Source organism: Motacilla alba, chromosome 24 (assembly GCF_015832195.1).
Source record: "Motacilla alba alba isolate MOTALB_02 chromosome 24, Motacilla_alba_V1.0_pri, whole genome shotgun sequence".
Lineage (NCBI taxonomy): Eukaryota > Metazoa > Chordata > Aves > Passeriformes > Motacillidae > Motacilla > Motacilla alba.
The window spans coordinates 1,573,635-1,588,999 of record NC_052039.1 but is presented as its reverse complement, the minus strand read 5'-3'; the positions used below and the strand labels follow the sequence as shown (position 1 = coordinate 1,588,999).

Below are 15,365 nucleotides of genomic sequence, written 5' to 3'. Positions count from 1 at the left end.
GGGACTGGGGGCCATAGTCCTTCCACCAGCATCTGCTGTGTAGTCAGCAAAGGGTGTCATCCTTGTTTACCCTATCCCAAGTGGGACAGAGAAGTTCTAAAGCCACTTCACGATACCCTTAAGCCATGGCTGTGGACCTCCTGGGTCCTGAGCCCTAATTTGGGAACTGCAAGATGATAAACATGTGGTGCTGATTTGAGTTTAGGCTCTGCTCACAGTTGATCAAAATAGAACTGATGTTTCTCACTTTGTGGCTTGCTCATGGATTTCCTGCTTGGGCCTGCTGGTCCCTTGATGTGTCATCACATGTCACTCAAACTGGGCCAGCGGGGACATGACTCAAGTGGCACTGAACCAATCCATCACCAAAGTGGTGAAAAGGCAAAATCAACTCCCTCTGACTGGCAGATGACCTGCGTCCAGCTACCCCAAGAAGCTCACCCTAAAATCAGCATCGTCCAACCCAGCAGCTGAACCATGGCACAAAGAAACCAGGATTTTCTGGGGCTGCCTGCTAGGCAGTGCTCCTGCTAACAGTGGTAGCTCCTCATGGGAGTTTTTTTGGCCTTGCCAGGGGAATATGGAGCAAGGGGCTGGAGACAGGAGCCTGGAGGCCCTGGGAGGGCTGGCTGGCTCTCTGCTTTGGGGAATAGGATCTGCAGGGCAGAGCTCAGAGAGAAGCAGGTGGTGATATGGATGAAGATGATGAAGAACCATGCAGGGAATGAGGTGGGGAAAATGTCCAGGGCTCTCCTGGGCTGGGATAAAGGTAACTGCAAAGAGGCAGTGACAGAATGGTGGGGATGGTAAACACTCCTGTAGGGCTGGGTTAGCTGAGAGAAGGGCAGATTGCTGGCTCCCCCAGGAATCCTGCTCCGGGACACAGGATGAGGAACCACAAGGGCAGCACGTCCTTCAATCTGCCCCAAGATCCATCCAAACCTGCTCTGGTGCCAATGGATGCTGGCCATCACTCTCCCACTATGCTGAACCAAGCTGATATCTGCAAATGACCCTGGAAACATGTACATTTCCCTCTTTGTTTCTGTCCCAAAGTAGCACTCTGTGGGACTTCTGCAACATTTTAAACATGGCTGAGTAACAGCATCCCCTTCCAGTGGCTGGGGAGCTGGGGCAAAGAAAGCGCTGGTTTGCAGAGTGGGTCAGTGGCACAGGGGGGACTGGACCACTCCAGCTCCCCAGTCCTGCCCCAGTCACTGCCCTGCAGCTTCCCTACACCCCTTCCTGCCCTGCCTGCCCTACGGAAAGCTGCCGGGCCAGGAGGAGGACGCTGGGCCCTCAGGTGTGGTGATGGCTGGGGACAATTCACATTCACCGTCAGCTCATGATTTCCATACCTGCTTGAATACCAGCTCCTGATTTCATTTCCGTACCTGTTTGAAAATAAAGCAAGTGTCCACAGCCTTGCACAGCCCACGTGCCCACCGCAGCCTTCCTGAGCGCTCAGCCCTCTGCCTGCTCTGCTCCGGGGCTGGCCCCGTGAAGGGGACCCTGTGGTGTCCCCTGGTCTGGGCAGGGCTGTCCCCTGTGCCACCCTGCGGTGTCCCCTGGTCCTGGCAGGGCTGTCCCCTGTGCCACCCTGCGGTGTTCCCTGGCCTGGGCAGGGCTGTCCCCTGTGCCACCCTGTGGTGTCCCCTGGTCCTGGCAGGGCTGTCCCCTGTGCCACCCTGCGGTGTCCCCTGGTCTGGGCAGGGCTGTCCCCTCTGGTGGCCCGGCAAGGACGCCTGGATGTGAGCTTGGCTGCCCGGCCACCCTCCGCCGGGACCCAGGCTCGCCGCCGAGCGCTCCTGCTGACTGGCAGACGACCTGGAAAAACCACTGGCTCTGTTTGCATTGGAAGAAGCCCAAGGCTAATTTTAAGGGGTTCATTTAGCTCTGATTTAATCTGGACGCCAGCCTTGCCTATAAATCACGGCTTAATGAGAACAATCCACCTGCCTGCCCTGGCATTTAATAAAATAGAGGAGAACTGGAGTTCCTCCAGGAGCTAAGCATTCCTCACACAAGCCATCTCCCTCCCCTGCTGTGGAGAGCCCCGAGAGTGGAATTTCCCTGGCCATCCCCTGGGAATTGCTGGGTGTGTGAGCCCAGCCCTGTGCGACATGCTGGCATTGTGGCTGATGGCCAGGATGGAGAGCTGCCACCAGTCCAAACGCCTTCCTCCGCTCACTCCCATCACTGTGGAGCAGTGGGGTCTGCTGGGAGCAGCTACTCCTGTCTCTCCAAGGCTATAAATGATCCTCCAGCCTGGGGCAGTGACATCACCTTGTACTGTGGGACAGGGAGTAAGGGGTGCAGGATCAGCCCATGCCCTCCAGCTTTAGCAGGACGGGTAAAATCAGGAGTACCTTACCAAGCAGAAACTTTACAGGGCTTGTTCCTGCTCCTGCCCCTTTACCAAGATCATGTGCCCTAAGGATGCAATCCTACAGCTAGCACAGCTGGAGCTTGGTCACCGTCCTTCCTAATTTTCTCTTTGGCATCCCAAGAGCTCTCCTGAGCGCCTCCTGCCTCTCACAGCATATCCCCACTCTCACAGCCCATTCAGGTGCTAATTCCCACTGCCCAGCAGCCCCACACAGCCCCAGCAGCCCCAGCAGCCCCAGCAGCCCCCAGCAGTGCCCACCTTGCTCCTTGAGCCGGATGATCTCCGTGTCGGAGCCGAAGCTGTTCCAGGCCGTGCAGTTGTAGATGGTTTGGAAGTCAGCGCGGACGATGTTGCTGATGGTCAGTGTGGAGATGACCCCCTCATCTGTGCTCACCGTCTCCACCGTGTAGCGCCCGGAGGTCCCAGATTCCAGAACGTTCTCCTTCCAGGACCAAGCCTGCCGAGAGAGAGAGGGGTGAGCCTGGAGCAGCCCCAGGTGTTCCAGGCACCCGCCGTGCCCAGGGTGATACTCACAATCCGGTCTGGCGGCGGAGTGCTGCGAATGAAGCACTTGATCTGCCCCTTCTGGCCGTGCAGGGCGTGCTGGGTCTGGGTGCTGGAGATTATGGGGGGCCCTGTGGAGACAGGAGAGGCTGCTGGCACCCCGTGGGACTGGTGGGGATGGGGGGTGTTAGGGGAGCCCCGAATGGATATTAGGGTTCATCTCTGAAGGGCAGGGATGGAGAAAGAGCCCCATCACCTCCTGTGATGGAGAACATTGAATGGAGCTTTGGGCTCTGCTGGGTTTTTGCAAAGCCCCCACGAAGCACCAGGGTCCCCCATCTCTGTGCCCCCATCCCTGGTGTAAAGGACCCTGCCCCCATCTCCTTGGTGAGCCTGGCCTCTGAGAAGGGCTGTTTGCTGCAGAAGCAAAGCAGGATCCCATCACACCTGGTGTTCCTCTTCTGTGCTCTCCCAGATTCATTAGGCAACCATTAAACTAATTGCCCTCCAGGGCATTAAGGAAGATTTGGTGGAGGAGTTTCTGCTGGAAACTTTTCTGCTGCCCATCAGCTGGGCTCTACTGCGCCATGTGGGTCATGAAAGGAGCCGAGGAGAAAGGGTAGGAAAGGCTCTTCCTGAGCCAAACACCAGCTTGGGATGGGAAATGTCCTTGTCCTGCCTTGGTGAACATCCTGCGACTGGGAGAAAAGGGATGGGAGAAGAGAGCATGTGGTGTGTCCCTCACTCTTCTAACAGCCCTGATGGCCCCAGGGGAGCAGCACAAGAGCTGGGATCCTAATTGCTGTTTATTAACCTCCTTAATTAAAGCAGATTTGCATTTCCATGAGTGGCTTGCTGCTGGCAGAAAAGAAAACAGCAACAACTGGGCTGCAGGGCAGGGAGAGAGGGGTGGCAGGGGCTGTCAGAACTCCCCCTGCTCCGGCTCTGGAACTTTGGGTGTTCACTTGGGGCTTCCCCACCTGGTTTGGAGTACATCACTGGGTTTATCAGTAATACAGCCTTGTGGATTTTTTCCCCTTTTTCCCCATCTCCCTGCCCTGCACCTGATCTGCTCCTTCAAAAAAAAGTTTCAGGGGTTTGGGGTAAAGTGGGAAGAAAGATTTGCCTGGGTATTCCTGCTGATTCTCATCCAAATCACCCATTTATAAATTTCACGAATGTACAAAAATGTACCAAAATGCTGAATCCTTCACTCTCAGACATTTGTACATATAGCTGCCTTTTGGAACTGTCCCAGTAACACCTTCCTGCACCAAACTTGCACACACTCCCCACACACTTCCCAGTGAGGCACAGCCCTGTCCCTGCTTCCTTACACCGCTCCCAGGGGAGATGGATGGAAAACTAGCTCATTGAAGCACAATTCACTGACCAGTGACCAGGGTTCTGGCAGCTCAGGAAATTACTGCTGGAAGGGAGCCACCATCAACATCAGGAATAGCAGGAGCTGGGCGTGAAGGTCAGGACTTGTTTTGCTGTAATGCACATAGAAGGACCAGAGTGGAAGCCTGTGCCCTTTTTGATTGAAGAAGGCAAAAAAAAAAAAAAAAAAAAAAAAAAAAAAAGACACTTTGTTGTGTTTTTCTCTCTAAATGCTCAAGATGCTGTTCTAGGCACGATCCCAAGGTGTGAGTTCTTGTTTATCCATCGCTGAAAGCTCAGCTTTCCCAAGGGTCTCAGTGGAGGTGACTCTTTGCTTTGCCTGAGGAGCCTGCTGAGGCCATTGATGCTCCTGCCCACCTGATGATTCCAAAGCCAGCAGAGGCAAGAGCAGTGAGGGATCTGCAGGCCAGACCTAAACAGTAATAAAAAGAACCATCTCCTTTCAGTTTTGATGGTTCTATGTCACTTATAAATTCTGGAAGTGCTCCAAGACTGGGTGACGCTAGAGAAAAATGGCTTAATAATCATTAAAAGGATCATTTTCCCCAAGACGAGTGGATTTTAAATGGCACAAATGCCAATGGCTTTGGCTTTTATTATTGCTTCAGGAGTTCAGAGTCGAAGGCTTATCATCATGATAATAGTGGATGACTAAAGACTATTTGTGAGATGAACATGCCCAGAAATAATAGCACGAAGTTGCAGCCTCTTCGCATTCAGGGCTGGTGTTTGATTCTCCACCAGGCTCTGGCTCCTTATGAAAGCTGCCAATCTCCAGCTTGGCATTCAGCGCCGAGTGTGAGACAGCCCACAGGCAGGGAAAAGGCTCTAAGCAATGTTGCTATGGATATAAATGATGGAGCTATTGGTGGAGGTTATTTTTAGCACCTCGGTGCCAATTTATTTGTGTGGTCCTGGCGGCTCACACAAAAGAGAAGTCTGAGGTGGAAGCCTTCAGGAATGAAAGGATAGGATGGCTTTCGCTTTTCCAGTCTGCTCGAGTCCATCTGAACCTTTCTCACAAGACCTCAAAATGATTTGGCAGGAGAGTTTTGTTTAACTCCTTGCTTTCTGCAGAAGTCCCGGGCTGGCTAGTTCTGCCTGGTATTGCAAAGGAACACCGCAGGATGATTTGGGTTGGAAAGGACTTTAAAACCCATCTCATTCCAGACCCCCCACCATGGGCAGAGACACCTCCCACCAGAGCAGGTTGTTCCAACCTGGCCTTGAGCACCTCCTGACACCACAATGTGCTCCTGACCAAGCAGGGTGGCAGGTCAGCCCCTGCCCTGCTCGCAGCTCTCAGGCATGCCCAGCTTCCTTGTTGGGGTGAATCCCAGGCAAATGACATCCTGAATTAGTCACCGGGAGCTGTCCAGCCTGTCCAACAAACTCCTCTTGCAGAACAAGGTGGGCAGGGGTGGTGGTCCCTGCTTAGCAGCCCCTGCCGACCCTGGATGGTGCAGTGACAGATGGGACTGCTGCTGATCTGCCTGTGAAGGTGACCTTGGGGTGCTTCTGCTGGGGTGGGAGCTGTGACCAGGCTGGGTGCAGTCAAGAGCATCAAGAGGCTTTGGCTGTAAATCCAGCTGCTGCTGATTTATGATGGCACCAAGTTCCTCCTTTCTCTTGAGCCTCTGCTGCTCTGGCCCTGCCAAATGCTGCTGCTTTGCATAATCCTCCTTCCCACTCACCAGACTCTGAATCCTATCTGCTTCCTTGCAGGCTGGTGGCCTTGGCTCTGGCACGGGACTGGGCTGCTCTGTAACCACAGCCCTGTCTGATGAGGCTGGGTGGGAAGGGCAGGAGGATGCTCTCCCACCCCAACATCATCCTGCCATGATATTGGACAATTTGGGAATGGATGGGCTGATGGGACCACAGGCTCAGAGTGGGTTGGGTGACCCCTCAGTTGGGATCTCTGCGCTCGGTGGGATGGATCAGCCCCCTGAAAGTCCAGGTGCCCTGAGCAGGGGCAGTGCAGCCAGCCCAGAACACAACTTCTCAATGCCTGATTTTTCTGTGACAGAGGGAGGCATCTGGTAATAATAGACAATTGTATCACCCTCTGGATTTAAAGTATGAAGCATTCAACTTTCCCCTTGAATTACATCAGAACAGGCTTCCAGCAGAATTCATTAGCTGGATTAGACACACTGTGCCGTGCTCCGGAGCTGGAACGCTGCTCCCGCTGCAGGACAGGCTGCCTCTTCTTGGTGGATGTGGGATGTGGGGACGCTGCTCAGGGGCTCGGTTCTCCTCACTTGGAGGGCCAGGAGACCATCCTGACCTGGAGGTGTGGGATTCTCCCTTGGTCCAATACCTGCAGTGACATGTCCCACCGTTGTCATCTTTGGGGTGCACCAAGCCCCTGGCAGCACTTCCCATGGGATGGGATGTGCAGGCAGTCAGCTCCTGGCAGATGCTCAAGGCTGAGCAGTGAACCCCATGCATGTATTTCATTTGCTTCCCAACAGTTTCCCCAGGCATAAGCTGGGGGAAAAAACCAAAAGTTGCTGGAGAGCAACATTTCTAGTCAGTGCTGCAAGCTCCAAATGCCCTGAGCCTGTGGGGAGCTCTGCTGAGCTCTCAGGGCATCCCTGTGCCTGGTAGGTGTCAGGGAAGGAGCATGTTCTTTGTGCTAATTTGTTGCTTTGTTTTCCATGAGCTCATTTAATTGTAATTAAAACCCAGCAGCTGCTGGGGAAGGAGACTGAAGGCGCCGAGGAGCTGAGTCCAAGTCGGGGGAGAGGTTGGTTTTCAGTCCCTGCTGCGTTGCCCTTGGCTTCCTTTTCTAGGATTATAGAAACCTGGAATAGTTTGGGTGGGAAGTGACCTTTAAAGGTCATCCAGTCCAACCCCCTTGCCATGACAGGGACATCTTCAGCTAGATCAGGCTGCTCAGAGCCCTGTCCTTGAATGTTTCCAGGGAACTGGGGCATCCACCGTCTGCATTATCTGTGTTTGAAATCAATGCTTGCCTGAGCTGCCTCCTGCTTATGTTCTTCTCTTGTGACAGTGAGCGGGGAGTGAAACCCGCCAGTTTGTCATGCAGGTGAGAGACAATACAAAATTCAGCTCTGCTTACACCATTTGCAGCCTGCCTGGCTCTTTCCCTGCCGTATTTATGCTGAAATTTGTTACCAGCTGCTGTGAGGTCCTGGCCAGGGCATCATTAAACTCCAGAGATGCAGCTGTGAGTGCAGGGCACATCCTGACATGGTGCTGGATGAGCCCCAAGCAGCCACGGAGGTATCCTGACAGGAATCCTGACAGGAATTCTGGCAGAGTGTTCACAAGTATCCTCACAGGAATCTCACAGGTATCCTCGTGTGGGTTGGAGAGTGTGATTAGGCTGCTGGTCTTGGATCCAGACTCAATTCCCAGCTCTCCAGGTGTACAATAGAGACAACAGCACTCTCCGACCTTGCGAGGGTTTTGCAAGATTAATCTATTAAAGATTTAAAGCTGCCAGCTCCCAACTACTCAATAAACCCCTGTTGATAATAGGGAACTGTGCAGGGCTGAGCAAATGTTGCATTTTTGTTTTGCTTTAACTTGTGCATTTCCAGGCAAAATAAGGCAAAATCCACTTTACTCCAATTGCCCGGATCTCTGATTCAACTGGGGGTGGGATTCGCTCCAAAAGAAAGTATCTGAGGGGATAATTTGGGAACAGGAGCTGCCAGAGCAACAGGATCGAGGCAGGAAGGGAATGGGGGTAGGGAATGAATGTGGAAGGGAAGTGAGAGGGAATGAATTCTGGAAGGGAAGGAGGAGGGAGGGAATGGCAGAAGGGGAATGAATGGTGGAAGGGGAGCAGGAATGGGAATGGCAGAGGAGAGCAGGAATGGGAATGGCACAGGGGAGCAGGAGTGGGAATGGCAGAGGAGAGCAGGAATGGGAGTGGCACAGGGGAGCAGGAGTGGGAATGGCAGAGGGGAGCAGGAGGGAATGGCAGAGGGGAGCAGGAGTGGGAATGGCAGAGGAGAGCAGGAATGGGAATGGCAGAGGAGAGCAGGAATGGGAATGGCACAGGGGAGCAGGAGTGGGAATGGCAGAGGGGAGCAGGAGGGAATGGCAGAGGGGAGCAGGAGTGGGAATGGCAGAGGGGAGCAGGAGGGAATGGCAGAGGGGAGCAGGAGTGGGAATGGCAGAGGGGAGCAGGAGGGAATGGCAGAGGAGAGCAGGAATGGGAATGGCAGAGGGGAGCAGGAATGGGAATGGCAGAGGGGAGCAGGAGGGAATGGCAGAGGGGAGCAGGAATGGGAATGGCAGAGGGGAGCAGGAATGGGAATGGCAGAGGGGAGCAGGAGGGAGGGAATGGCAGAGGGGAGCAGGAATGGGAATGGCAGAGGGGAGCAGGAGTGGGAATGGCACAGGGGAGCAGGAATGGGAATGGCAGAGGGGAGCAGGAGTGGGAATGGCAGAGGGGAGCAGGAGTGGGAATGGCAGAGGGGAGCAGGAGTGGGAATGGCAGAGGGGAGCAGGAGTGGGAATGGCAGAGGGGAGCAGGAGTACCGTTGACGGTGAGCGTCACCTCCCGCTCCCCCGCGCCCACCCGCGGCACCACGGCTCGGCACACGTATTTCCCGGCATCTTCCTGGCGGACTGACTTCAGGATCAGCTTGTTCTCATTGCTCAGGACCTGCAAGAGAGGAGGGGGGCTTTCAGGTGGGCTATGAGAAATTACAGACAAAACAAATGATCTGAGTCACCAGCTCCTGAGCCTCCTTGGGAAAGGCAAGTGGATGAGCCCAAAGTCTGGCATTGCATGGAAATATCACTTACTGCTGCTGCCCAAAGAATAAAGAAACACCACAGGTGTTTTGGGGTGGAATTAGAAATCCTCTTCCTATTAATTTGAATTTTTACAAACTCCAGTTTTTCAAGAAGTTCAAGATACAAGAGAAAAATTTTGGTGGCTGCAGTGACACAGGCAGAAAAACCTCAGAGAGAACCACACTCCACACTTGCACCTCCACATTCACAGGCACAGGGGAGGCTGCTGGGATTGACTCGGGGATTTTAAGCCCAGAAGTGGTGACAGAGGTGGCAGACACCTTGGAACAGGGTCTGGATACCCAGGGAAATCTCAGCTGGCTCTGGCCAGCTCCCTGCTATGGACTGGCTGACTGTTGCTCCCCTGCCCTGCTGTGCAATGAGCAGCTTTATTAAACCTGGAAAAGCACAGAAGCTGAGGGATCTGGCTGAGGCTGTCAGCAGGATCTTTGCACTGCTGGGTTTGAAAAAAAAACAACCATGGCAGATCTCAAACAGAGACCGGTTTCTGGAGCAAACTCCTCCAGCTGCCCTTGGCTTCCTCCCCCAGGGCTCTGCAGGTGACAGCCCATCATCTCTCCTCCTCCTCAGCTGGGTGAGCCTCTGGCTCTGCTGGTTGCTGCTCCCACAGCTCCTGGAATCAGTGCTGATGCAGTGGTTGGATGTGGATCTGGGTCTCCCTGTAGCAAGGTGAGGATCTCAGCACTAACCTGGCACGAGGCAAAGGCACAGAGGGTCAGATCCCTTTTAAACCCACTGTGTTAGCATCGATTGCAGAGTTAGCCATAAAAACACCTGCGTTTACTTGGCCTCAACCTCTCTTTGGTCTCTGACTTGCTTCCTTTTTGTGAAAAAAGGAGAAAAGAAGGCAATCTGAAGGACTTCAACCTGCTTCTGAAAACAGAGGGGCTGGGGAAGAAGCAGCCGTGATCCCAGATCCCACTTGGATTCCTGGGTGCTGATGGCTTTACAAAGCAGCATCCTCTGCCAGGATCACTCTGGGAAGGTGAAGGTGGCTCTGGTGACCAGCATAACCATCTCTGCTGGGCCACACCAGCTGGAGGGTCTGTCCTGAGGTCACAGAATCATGGAATTGTTTGGCTTGGAAGGAACCTTGAAGAACTCGAGCACATCTCATTCCAATCCCCTGCCATGGGCAGGGACACCTTCCCCTATCCAGGGTTCCCCCTATCCCAGGGTGCTCCCAGCCCCATCCAGCCTGGCCTTGGGCACTGCCAGGGATCCAGGGGCAGCCACAGCTGCTCTGGGCACCCTGTGCCAGGGCCTCCCCACCCTCACAGAGAAGAATTTCTGCCCAATATCCCATCTAGCCCTGCTCTCTGGCAGTGGGAGCCATTCCCCCTTGTCCTATCAGTCCAGGCCCTTGTCCCCAGTCCCTTTCCAGCTCTCCTGGAGCCCCTTCAGGCCCTGGCAGGGGCTCTGAGCTCTCCTGGAGCCTTGTGTTTCCCAGGCTGGACACCCTCAGCTCTCCCGGCCTGGCTCCAGCCCTGGAGCATCTCTGTGGCCTCCCCAGGACTCGCTCCAGCAGCTCCATGTCCTTCTGAAGCTGGACACAGCACTGCGGGTGGAGTCTCATGAGGGCACAGTGGAAGGGCAGAATCATCTCCTTCCTTCTGCTCCAAGAAGTTCCAATGTGATGGAACTCAGCTGGAGAGAGGCAGATAAAGAGGCAGAAGGCAGCTGTGTCTGGGCACGGCTGGATAGCAAAGGCAAGCCGGGGTGGGGGACTGGGCTGGAGCAGGAGGGTGAGGCAGCCCTTGCTCCCAGCTCCTGCAGCACCTCGAGGCAGCAGAACAACAGTCTGTGTGTGAGAGCCTGCAGTGATAACCCAGAGAAACAGCCACAGCAGCTGTGGGATGGGAAACCACCCAGGAATCCCCGACCCACCGGGATTCCTTTGCTGATTCAAGCCATCAGCTCTCCCAGCTCTATAATTTCTTCCCAGGAGATGGCCTTCACCAAGGCCATTATGGTTTGGAAAAAGCAGCCCAGCAGTTAATGCCTCAGTGTCCCCAGAGGAGGAGGGGACTCAGCCCCTCTGTGGGGGTCCAGCTCTCCAATACAGCCTTGAGCTGGAAGAGCAGCGTTCCCTCATCCACAGCTCTGCCCAGGTGGAGCTGGGAGATGCTTTTCAAACCCACACCTGTGTGTGCTTCTGAATGAGTTTCACATCTCAGCTCTCCTTTAGCTTCTTCCCCGTGGCTTTGCTCAGCCCTCCTGTCTGTAAGGAGGGATCAGAGCATCTCCTGATTCCTAGGGCTGGCTGAGCTGCGATTATGATTGGCAAAGCTCCTTAGGATTTTCAGTACAAAAGAGACGTGGAGAAGTCTGCTGGGACAGATCCAAGCTCCTCCCTGGAGCAGGCTCCAGTCAGCAGCAGAGAGTGCTGGGGTGAACATGTAGGGGTGTGAGATCCCAGGCCTGGAGGGCAGAAAGGTCCATCCCAGGAAAGTCTATCCCAGAAAGGACCATCCCATGAAGGTCTATTCCAGAAAGGACCATCCCATGAAGGTCTATTCCAGAAAGGACTATCCCAGAAAGGACCATCCCATGAAGGTCTATCCCAGGAAGAACCATCCCAGAAAAGACCATTCCATGAAGGTCTATTCCAGAAAGGACCATCCCAGAAAGGACCATCCCATGAAGGTCTATCCCAGGAAGAACCATCCCAGAAAGGATGATCCCACACATCCCAGAAGAAACTACGCCCAGGTGGATTGCAGAACTGCTCCCCATCAGCGAGGTGTTAAGGGATGCTCTGGTTCAACCCTTCTGTCCATCATCCTTAAATAAATTCCCCCACTCTGAGGACCCCTTTGCATTTGGAGGAGCCAGGAGCTCCTACACCACCCGGGTTCTGCTGCATGGGAAGGGTCCTGCAGCACCCCACGCCCTGGATGTGCCCCCTGCCCCCAGCAGTCCTTACCACGCCCGAGCCTCGCTTCATCCAGACGATGGTGAGAGAGGGGTTCCCAGTCCAGGCACAGTTGAACACCGCGTCCGAGCCCAGGTCCACCAGGAGGGACTGCGGCTCTGTGGCCATCCTGGGCCCAACTGCGCAGAGGAAACGGGAGTTACTGCCAGGGACGGGCTCTGCCAGCCAGAAACCCCCAAACCAAACCGGTCACAGGGAGCACTGGTAGATCTTGATGGGCCTCAAATAAAGAAAAGCCTCAGGCAGGTGCCTGCTGCAGCTCCAGAGGGACCAGCTCCCCAGTGACCACCCCACGAGCTCGCAAGGAAATCACAGGTCCAGCTACTGGAGCGTTTACAAGTCGTGAGCTGCAGGAGAGCCCAGCACGTCCTGCCGCCCTGGGCAGGTCAGACTGAGCTGTGTTTGCTTCCTGCTGATTCTCAGCAGCTCTGCTGAGCCTGGAAGCCAGACTGAAGCCAACAGGTTACTCACAGTAGACATCCACAGTCCTGCTGATGTTTGTGCTGCCCAGAGCATTGGTGACCTCGCAGGAGACGGGCTCAAAGAAGAACGTGTGGTCCACGATGGTTTCGTAGAAGTCACCGGAGGCTTCCTTTATAACCTGGCCTTTCTTTGCCCACCTGTTGAAGAAAACAGAGCATTGTTGTGGTGCTGTTTTGTGTCTCTTGCCATGTCCACGTGTAGCTGTCACAGTGCTGGGGACAGCACACCCAGAATGCCCCTGACTTCAGAAGGGACATGAACTTGTTTTCAGCATCATCCCCTTCCCAGGGGATTTAGGGACTACAGCCACAGGTTTTGGAGAGGAGCCATCACAGAGATGTGTATGTGTACCCCTACAGAAACCTTTCCAAAAGAAACCAAAATTCTATTACCCTGTTTCACTGGGAATAGACCTCATTTTTTAGGATTGTGAAGGACCTCAGTGATGGGAGGAATGGGACATGGAGGGTCTCTACTTGATGGGGAATGACAGTCCCTTCCTGAACGTTTGCCAACAACACTGCTGGTCCTTCCACATCAAAACCACTAAAAACATTTTTCTGCTGCCCTCTGCTTTGGCCCTTTTCTTCCTTTTCTTTTTTTTTTTTTTTTTCCCAGTCAAAGAGAACTTTATCCCTTTAAGGCAGCTGAAATAACATTTCCCGAAAAGCCAAGCTGGCATTTGCAACACTGCAACTTGCAAATTGTCTTGGAGAACAAGCTGTCAACTCAGCACTTGAATTAAGCCCTGTTTGCCAAACAATGAGCAAATGTGACCTAATGGGGCACCATCTGGCAACCTGCCACTCGGGAACGGGTGGGAAAGGCGGGAGATGCTGTCAGGCGGTGCAAAACTCCAGCCACTCTTTGGGGAAGGGAAAAAAAGCCTGGAAAAAAACATATAATAATCCTCCCCAAACAACTGACAGGTAAATTGGAGGGAAGAGGGTTTCCCTGAGGAGTCTCTGCCTTGTTGTTTTGGGGCTGCCCTTTGGTTGTGCTGGATGGGTTGGGAAAGATGCAGGCACTGGGAACTGGCTCTGGAGAGAGGAAGGAGCCGCTGAGGCTGCTCCCCACACGGGGTCGGTGGGGTGGTTTGGGGAAAGCTGTCCCCTTCAAGGCAAGCAGCATCTGCTCCTGGTCCTCCCAGCAGTCTCCTGCCTCCCTCTGCTTGTTCCTGTCACTCTGCCATGGCTCCCCACTGCTTCAATGCTGCCCCAAAGGCAGCCAAGGACAACTGGAGTTGCAGGGAGCTCCTGCTGAAGGTCCACAGGCACTGACGTGCCTCAGCGGGGCTGGAGAGAGAGCAGAATGCTGGTCCATGGCAGGCTGGAGAACATCCTGGGTGCTGCCAGAGCCAATTCCCCGAGCACCTGCTACTGTGAACCTCAGTGCCTCCTGCCAGTGACCTGCTCAGCCTCCCCCGTGGTGACACAGCACTCTGAGAGGTGTTCCCCAGTGGATGGGAGTGATTTGTATGCACTGACCTGCCCTCACCTTCCATTTATCTTCACATTTCTAACAGATGCTGACTGGCCATTTCAGCTTCCCTCCCCTGCCTCCCTCGCCTCCCCCTCCAATAATTAATCAGGAGACACCGGTTTTATTTCTAGGGCTGCACGTTGTGTGTTAATGAGGGAGGTTCTGGATGGAAAAACCTGCACAAACGGAGCCTTCCAGGTGCTGCTCTGAAGGTCTGAATGGGCAGTGGTGCTTTGGTGATGCCTTTCTCCTCCCAGAGGGAATTGCAGCCCAAGCCAAGCGTTTTGTTCGGGGTTAGCCTGCAAGGCTGACCTCAGCATCCTGCTTCCCTGCCTCCCCGCGGATCCGCCTTGCCCTGCTGCCTCCCTGCACGGGAGCCCGCTGTGGGAGGCATCTGCCAGCGCTGGGGCAGCAGCTGGTTCCTTGGGGATGGGGCAGCAAAGGGACAGGGCCATCTGCCACAGGTCTGGCACCTCGTGCCCAAAGCTTAGCACAGCTTGTGGGACGGAGAGGAGACGCTCCTGACATCTCCTGTTCGGTTTGCTGGTCCAAAAAGGCCTGAATGTCAGGAACTGCAGATGGATGAAAGAAAAGAGGGAGGGAGGGAGGGAGGGAGGGAGGGAGGCAGGGAGGCAGGGAGGGAGGGAGGGAGGGAGGGAGGGAGGAAGGAAGGAAGGAAGGAAGGAAGGAAGGAAGGAAGGAAGGAAGGAAGGAAGGAAGGAAGGAAGGAAGGAAGGAAGGAAGGAAGGAAGGAAGGAAGGAAGGAAGGAAGGAAGGAAGGAAGGAAGGAAGGAAGGAAGGAAGGAAGGAAGGAAGGAAGGAAAGGCACAAAGCTAGAGTGATAGGGAAACTCCAGCTGGTAAATGGGGAAATGCCCCATGGTCTTTGTCAGGAATATTTCTGCTCCATTAAGCTCCTTTTACAACTTTGTCCCTGTAGAGATTCCCAGCCACGAGCAGTTTTCCAGCCTCTGGAGGGTCTTGTTCTGCTCCTCAGGTGCTCAGAGGAGGCAGCAGGCACATGAAGCCATTCTTTTCATCAGTCAATGGGACAGGGTGTGGCACCAAACTTTTGGGACAATCCAGAACTTCTCTTGTGCCAGGCACTTCCCTGGTTATTTTGCACAAATCCATCCTCCCTGCTGTGCAAAGGACAGGAAGGAGGCTTCAAGATGAGGATAAAAGTGACTTGTGGGGTCATGTCCTTGCACCTGCCTGCAGTTCATCCTCCCAGCATTCCTGGAGAGCACCAGGAATTGGAACCAGATGGAGAAGTGTCTGGAGGTGGGTTTGAGCTGGGCAGAGCTCAGATGAGATCCTTCTGGATGTTGCAAAAGAGAGAACAAGGTTTCCAAGAGCTGTTTGA

The 15,365-nt window shown here is 54.3% G+C and overlaps 1 protein-coding gene across 4 annotated transcripts in view; it reads right to left on the bottom strand.

Annotated features, from left to right (window-relative positions):
* The window catches only part of KIRREL3 (kirre like nephrin family adhesion molecule 3), a 368,481-nt gene that overhangs the window by 13,241 nt on the left and 339,875 nt on the right, over positions 1-15,365 (bottom strand). For 3 of the 4 annotated variants that reach the window (XM_038161414.1, XM_038161416.1, XM_038161417.1), the window contains 6 exons: positions 12,507-12,655; positions 12,027-12,154; positions 8,819-8,945; positions 2,924-3,024; positions 2,648-2,846; positions 1,359-1,394 (listed from right to left, as the gene is read on the bottom strand). In XM_038161414.1, coding sequence (XP_038017342.1) covers positions 1,359-1,394; positions 2,648-2,846; positions 2,924-3,024; positions 8,819-8,945; positions 12,027-12,154; positions 12,507-12,655 — 740 coding nt within the window. The remainder of the gene's footprint in view (positions 1-1,358; positions 1,395-2,647; positions 2,847-2,923; positions 3,025-8,818; positions 8,946-12,026; positions 12,155-12,506; positions 12,656-15,365) is intronic. The other variant, XM_038161415.1, reaches the window with a different exon arrangement.